At 49.3% G+C, this 6,973-nt stretch overlaps 1 protein-coding gene across 6 annotated transcripts in view; it reads left to right on the top strand.

The window, feature by feature from the left end:
• The first annotated feature begins 372 nt into the window (after positions 1 to 372).
• LOC120041790 (ubiquitin carboxyl-terminal hydrolase 22-like) overlaps positions 373 to 6,973 on the top strand; it is a 59,795-nt gene continuing 53,194 nt past the window's right edge. For 3 of the 6 annotated variants that reach the window (XM_038986681.1, XM_038986666.1, XM_038986659.1), the window contains exons 1-2: positions 373 to 804; positions 2,044 to 2,076. In XM_038986681.1, the coding sequence (XP_038842609.1) occupies positions 685 to 804; positions 2,044 to 2,076 (153 nt within the window). In that variant the 5' untranslated portion in view covers positions 373 to 684. Of the gene's footprint in view, positions 805 to 2,043; positions 2,077 to 6,584; positions 6,704 to 6,973 lie in introns of those variants that run through there. The other 3 variants (XM_038986676.1, XM_038986675.1, XM_038986685.1) reach the window with 2 other exon arrangements.

Here is a 6,973-nt window from a genome sequence, read left to right as displayed (position 1 = left end):
CAGCACATAATAAAAATGAATTTATATCAATTTTCATCGTATGAGGGCCTCTAACTAGTACAGAGGCAGGCGGGCGACCGCTGTAGTCCAGTTGAAAGGGCAGTACTTGGTATTGTCAATTAAATACAACTATTTTCTGACATTTGACAAAACCAGTAAGAGACCCAGGTTTGATTTAATCTCAGCCTATTGGTTATTTTAGACCAGTGAGTCCGCCTACTTTATGAAAGGGCATATTTCTTCACCAATCAGAATTCTTTTCCTACTGCAAAGGGGCGTGATTTCAACGGGAAACAACGCACCAGCGCACTCTTCAGCCAACATATGAAGTCACCTCTCTTTGTATCCTCTAATCATGTTTCGCTTTGGGCGGGCTCGACGCACAACATACCATTAGAAAAATAAATCGTGAGTGGAAGTGCTTGACAAGAGGATAAAGGCAACTGTCAGTCTGAGACGTAAACAGATTCACGAAGACGGATAACTGTACAAAAATGTCAACAAAGGACGTATTTGTCAGATGCCGAATCTGATTTTGGGTATTGTCGCGGCTGTCCCATTTCCAAACGGAAACCACAACTAGCTTCTATACTGGACAGCAAGCACGCGCTAGCTAGTTAGCTTATTCTCGATTCTAGGACACGTCTCATCATTTAAAATACAAAACTGAATGTTGTTTCAGTCATGAGTCCAGCCGGGTGCGCACATGTGAACGCTTATAAGGTGGACAATTGGAGGCAAAACCTACGAGTCATATATCAATGCTTTGTTTGGAGCGGGAGTGCTGAAACCAGGAGACGAAAGGTAAAACAGGAATGCCATTGCCAGAAACTGAAGCAAAAACGGAATATAACTACGCACAGACAGGGCTAACGTTATGCATAAAACGCCCCACACAGTTTCAAGCACACAAATGTACACCCACGTAACGTTACACTGTTTGAGTCTGGTGGTTTAATGCAGACACATTGCGCTAGCTAGCACACCACAGCTCGTTAATTGTGACTGTGTGGAAACGCAGGGCATAAAGTTACCCGATCATCATGCTACCTGGGAATATTCAAGGCACATCAATCTCATCATAGGAACTACATTGCAACAATCAGTCATTAGATCATGTCTAGCTGGCTAATTGACACAGCAGAACTAACGTTATCCTACAATAGCTAGCGAACACCAGTCTAGACTTGATCATCACTGCCAGTTAAATTAGCTAGCTTGATACGGTGTGCTACTGCAGGAAAATAAACGCCAACAATGATTACGCGAGAAATTCACTCTCCTGAACAAAACGAATCGTGTTTAGATAACTAGTATATAGCTAGCGTAGGTTGTGGTCGTTCAGTTATGTAGCTAGTTAGAGCGCTAGTTGACATCTAGCCTGGTGTTGCTGGTTCGCTAGCTAACGTTACCAAGAATCTAGCTCATCAGCAAATAACATTTATTGTAGGGTATCAACTGAGCTTTTACTGCAGCTAGCTATTGAACCCCTTTCTTAAAATGATGCAATATTTTTGCATGCCAACGTGACTGTCCTTACGTTACATAATTTATTTATGTGAATGTGGTTGGCTGTTTTGACCAGATCCACCTATTGTCACTAGCAACATCCCACTTGTGCATTGTTCAGTGAAGCATGCTCCCTCCCACCCCTCATTCAGGCCAGCAAGGCGCAAGCCCCGCACACTAAACCATTTCGTTCGACCATCTGCGCTCCCCCCCCCCAAATGACTTGCCATATAACTATAAATGAGGTTCTTGGCATTTCAATTCAGTCATTGTGTCTCAAAATATCCCGACCATGTAGGCTACTGATAGCAATACTCCCCCCCCCACAATTTTAGCAAATATTAGGCTAGTTAGCCTAAATTGTCAACCTTTTGTTTTTGCTTTTCGGTCCTGTTTGTCCCTCAAAGCTTTCATGTTGTTAGTGTCCTGTACTGAATGAATGGTTCGATTGCTTTTGACTACAACCTATGTGTTTGTTTTCCACTGGCAGTCACAACACACCTTACATGTTTTATTTCGTTGTTGTTGAACTAGGTGCTTCAGAATGATGTGAGATGGACAGCATTGGTGAGTCGACAAACTTCTCCTTCCTCCTTGCACTAACATTAGTAGTGTGTACAGTAAACCAAATGCTGGCTTGCTTTCTCCCCTTTTTACTTTCCCACATATGTCCTTCATACTAGCGCTATGGCCATTCATTACCCAGGACTGAGTTAGGAAAACCCTGCTGTAGATGGATAGCAGTGGAGGCTGGTGGGAAGAGCTATAGGATGGGCTCATTGTAATGGATGGTAACATGTTTGACTCCGTTCCATTGATTCCATTCCAGCAAACACAATGAGCCCGTCCTTCTAAAGCTCCCCCACCAGCCTCCTCTGATGGAATTCTATCATCTATCTGGATGGTTGATAGCCTAGCGCATTGTCCTGCAACACTTGATGTGTTTCTAACTGCTAAAGCTTTAGCTCAACTACTATATTTGGTGAGACCCGATGAGTACTGTACGATGACAGACACGGGTCTGTCTCTAGAACAAACAGCTGTCGCCAGAGGGTCGATGACCCTTTGTTTGTACAGCGCTACAGCAGTTCACTAGAACTTGATGGTTGTTAACACACTCCGTCCAGGCTCCCCCCCCCGTCCAGGCTCTTCCCCCCCCCCCCCCGTCCAGGCTCTTCCCCCCCCCCCCCCTGTCCAGGCTCCCCCCCCCCCCCCCGTCCAGGCTCTCCCTCCCTCCCTCTCCTGTCCAGGCTCTCCCTCCCTCCCTCTCCTGTCCAGGCTCTCCCTCCCTCCCTCTCTTGTCCAGGCTCTCCCTCCCTCCCTCTCTTGTCCAGGCTCTCCCTCCCTCCCTCTCTTGTCCAGGCTCTCCCTCCCTCCCTCTCTTGTCCAGGCTCTCCCTCCCTCCCTCTCTTGTCCAGGCTCTCCCTCCCTCCCTCTCTTGTCCAGGCTCTCCCTCCCTCCCTCTCTTGTCCAGGCTCTCCCTCCCTCCCTCTCTTGTCCAGGCTCTCCCTCCCTCCCTCTCTTGTCCAGGCTCTCCCTCCCTCCCTCTCTTGTCCAGGCTCTCCCTCCCTCCCTCTCTTGTCCAGGCTCTCCCTCCCTCCCTCTCTTGTCCAGGCTCTCCCTCCCTCCCTCTCTTGTCCAGGCTCTCCCTCCCTCCCTCTCTTGTCCAGGCTCTCCCTCCCTCCCTCTCTTGTCCAGGCTCTCCCTCCCTCCCTCTCTTGTCCAGGCTCTCCCTCCCTCCCTCTCTTGTCCAGGCTCTCCCTCCCTCCCTCTCTTGTCCAGGCTCTCCCTCCCTCCCTCTCTTGTCCAGGCTCTCCCTCCCTCCCTCTCTTGTCCAGGCTCTCCCTCCCTCCCTCTCTTGTCCAGGCTCTCCCTCCCTCCCTCTCTTGTCCAGGCTCTCCCTCCCTCCCTCTCTTGTCCAGGCTCTCCCTCCCTCCCTCTCTTGTCCAGGCTCTCCCTCCCTCCCTCTCTTGTCCAGGCTCTCCCTCCCTCCCTCTCTTGTCCAGGCTCTCCCTCCCTCCCTCTCTTGTCCAGGCTCTCCCTCCCTCCCTCTCTTGTCCAGGCTCTCCCTCCCTCCCTCTCTTGTCCAGGCTCTCCCTCCCTCCCTCTCTTGTCCAGGCTCTCCCTCCCTCCCTCTCTTGTCCAGGCTCTCCCTCCCTCCCTCTCTTGTCCAGGCTCTCCCTCCCTCCCTCTCTTGTCCAGGCTCTCCCTCCCTCCCTCTCTTGTCCAGGCTCTCCCTCCCTCCCTCTCTTGTCCAGGCTCTCCCTCCCTCCCTCTCTTGTCCAGGCTCTCCCTCCCTCCCTCTCTTGTCCAGGCTCTCCCTCCCTCCCTCTCTTGTCCAGGCTCTCCCTCCCTCCCTCTTGTCCAGGCTCTCCCTCCCTCCCTCTTGTCCAGGCTCTCCCTCCCTCCCTCTTGTCCAGGCTCTCCCTCCCTCCCTCTTGTCCAGGCTCTCCCTCCCTCCCTCTTGTCCAGGCTCTCCCTCCCTCTCTTGTCCAGGCTCTCCCTCCCTCTTGTCCAGGCTCTCCCTCCCTCTCTTGTCCAGGCTCTCCCTCCCTCTCTTGTCCAGGCTCTCCCTCCCTCTCTTGTCCAGGCTCTCCCTCCCTCTCTTGTCCAGGCTCTCCCTCCCTCCCTCTTGTCCAGGCTCTCCCTCCCTCTCTTGTCCAGGCCCTCCCTCCCTCTCTTGTCCAGGCCCTCCCTCCCTCTCTTGTCCAGGCCCTCCCTCCCTCTCTTGTCCAGGCCCTCCCTCCCTCTCTTGTCCAGGCTCTCCCTCCCTCTCTTGTCCAGGCTCTCCCTCCCTCTCTTGTCCAGGCCCTCCCTCCCTCTCTTGTCCAGGCTCTCCCTCCCTCTCTTGTCCAGGCTCTCCCTCCCTCTCTTGTCCAGGCCCTCCCTCCCTCTCTCGCTCCTTTCCTGTATAGTAGTACATCATCATGATTAACTTTGCTTTTCGCCCCTCAGCCTCAGAGCCCTCTCTTTTCAAATTAATTAACTGAGCGCATCCTCTGAAGCCTCACTGTGTGCACACTGCTCACAGCTATGATCGACACTCCCAGAGGTAACCACCAGTAACCACAACTCTGCAGCTAGCTCCCTGAAGCCCCAGGAGGAGCATGTTGAACTGGGAACGCTGCGCCTGGGCCGGCTGGGTGTTTAGGGCCCCACTTGGTCCCAGATGCAGCATATTTGAATCTCTGTGTGTTCCAACCCCATGGGCTATGCTAAGTCGAAGCTCTCTCTATTCAAGGCAGGTAATCAGCTTCGTTAGATGTTTGAATGGAGACAATGGATGTTTAGCAGTGGGCTTATTTCTTTACCAGGGTCCTGTTCACTAGGGCACACCAAAGCAAAATGTTTTGTAACGGAAAATGAAAAAAATATTTTCTTATTGGACAAGTTCTGATAGTACTTATTTGTTTCACTCCGTTTTGTGTCTATTGAACACCACAGGAGGTTGGTGGCACCTTAATTGGGGAGGACAGGCTCATGGTAATGACTGGAGCAGAATAGGTGGAATGGTATCTAATACTTCAAACACATCGTTTTTGACGTGTTTGATGCCATTCCATTGGCTCCGTTCCTGCCATTATTATGAGCCGTCTTCCCCTCAACCCTGATAGGTAGTTGTGGACATTTTTATGTTGTCTCGATGTCCTTATTATTGAGCCCCAGTGAGGGTCTGCTGGCTTCTCTGTGGGTATGAAAGAGGCTATTAGCTTTTGGCACTCACTCCCAGTCGCTACTGAGTTTGCCCAGAGCATCAATCAGGTCAACTCAGTTATTGTGTTTTTGTGTGCAGACAGTTACAGGAATTCACATTCATTATCGGAATGAAGTCACCTTTCTCTGCAGTCCTGGGTTCAAATACTATTATTAATCTTTCAAATACTTTGAGTGTTTGCGCTAGCCTGCCTAGAGTGCCAAATAGACTGGGTTTAACTTGTTGGGACAATTCTATTGGTACATTAAGCCAGGCAAGCTCAATCAAGCACAGATAGTCTTTTGAAATTATTTCTATCAAATAGTATTTGAACCCAGGTTTGTCGAGTACATTTTTAAAGCTGCACTGTTCCCCATTTGTCAGCACTGCTTTGCCCCAACCAAACACTAGTGACTGTTTCTGTTGTTTCATCATCATGATTTGTCGAACTATGTAGCCGCCTGTTGTGCAAACAGGACAACGCAACAAAGGTAGGCAAATGTGTCGGTGACCTGAGGGTTTAAAGGTCCCTCAGCTGCAGAGCTGGAACCTGAATGTGGGCGCTGGGTTTAAGGTCAAATCCACCACGTTTTTTACTCTTACCTCTGTCTATAAAGGCTGAATATCTTCAAGGCAAAGTTATATTTAATGAAGTAATTCACAGGAACTTCCTTTTACCATATGGCTAGGTATACGTCATATTTTCCAGCTTTTTCGGCCTGGATAGTTGCCCAGTTATGTTCCTTCTTCTTTGTACTTTGTTGTGGTTCCCTCAAGTCTCTTTCTTTCACTCCTAGCCCAGCCCCAATCTCTTTGGTCTGCGTCCAGGTCTGTCAGCAGTAATGTTGCCTCCAGTATACAGGGAGGATATTTCCTGACCAGGTTGTAGGACAAAGAGACTCCTATAACGTCCCTCATACTGTGTGTCTTTAATGTGTAGGTAACATACCACTGCCACTCAGTCTAATGAATAATAGGGTGGCTGTTATAACAGAAAAGGTCACTGACATTGTGTCCCTGGCCTTGGTATTGTGAATAGATACCTCCTGCCTTGAAACTCACATCAGCAGATGAGGAATCACACAATTGTAAACCATCTCAGTACCTACACAAACATCCATTGCTCTCCGTCTATCTGTGTAGAAGTTGAAGATGCAGTAGGCTACACTACAGTATCAGTCAGGAGACGACCCTCAGTCTGTGCAACTGAAAATTAAAGCTACGTTAACGAATATTAACCTCCAGTGAGATTACTCTTAAACACCTCCTGCCTTAGTTCTCACCATATTTTATTTTTAAAGCACCTCCAGTCACATCTCATCTATCTTCATAATTTATTTAATTTCTACCTCCCCAGTTCTATGGGCTCTCTCTCGTCCAAGATGGCTGTCTGTTTGGGATAGCTAGAGTTGGAGGGAATGGGTGCAGGCCTAGTCACCAGGCCTAGTCAATGGCTGTCATCTGTTTCTCAATGGAAGCTCTCCATCCAAGAGCATCAAGGTAATGTAACGCTGCTCCTTGTGGGATCCAGAAGCGCTATTTGTCCTTCTCCATCACTGCTGTTAAAGGGGTACCACCACTGTATGGATCCAGCAGCCGTAACGTTATACGGTTATTCATTCCTATAACATTTCATCAATGAAATGAAAACTAATGGTTTTCATGGTTTTACCAGTAATGTGGTTATCGACAGATGGCTTGTCCTGTCACTCACTGTCCAGGCAGTCAGTCGGTGCCCTCAGCCTCTCTGCTCTGTTCACCCAGCTTCTA

This window comes from Salvelinus namaycush, chromosome 3 (assembly GCF_016432855.1).
Source record: "Salvelinus namaycush isolate Seneca chromosome 3, SaNama_1.0, whole genome shotgun sequence".
NCBI lineage: Eukaryota > Metazoa > Chordata > Actinopteri > Salmoniformes > Salmonidae > Salvelinus > Salvelinus namaycush.
Note: the sequence above shows the minus strand (reverse complement) of the source record. Positions and strands in the feature narration are given on the sequence as shown.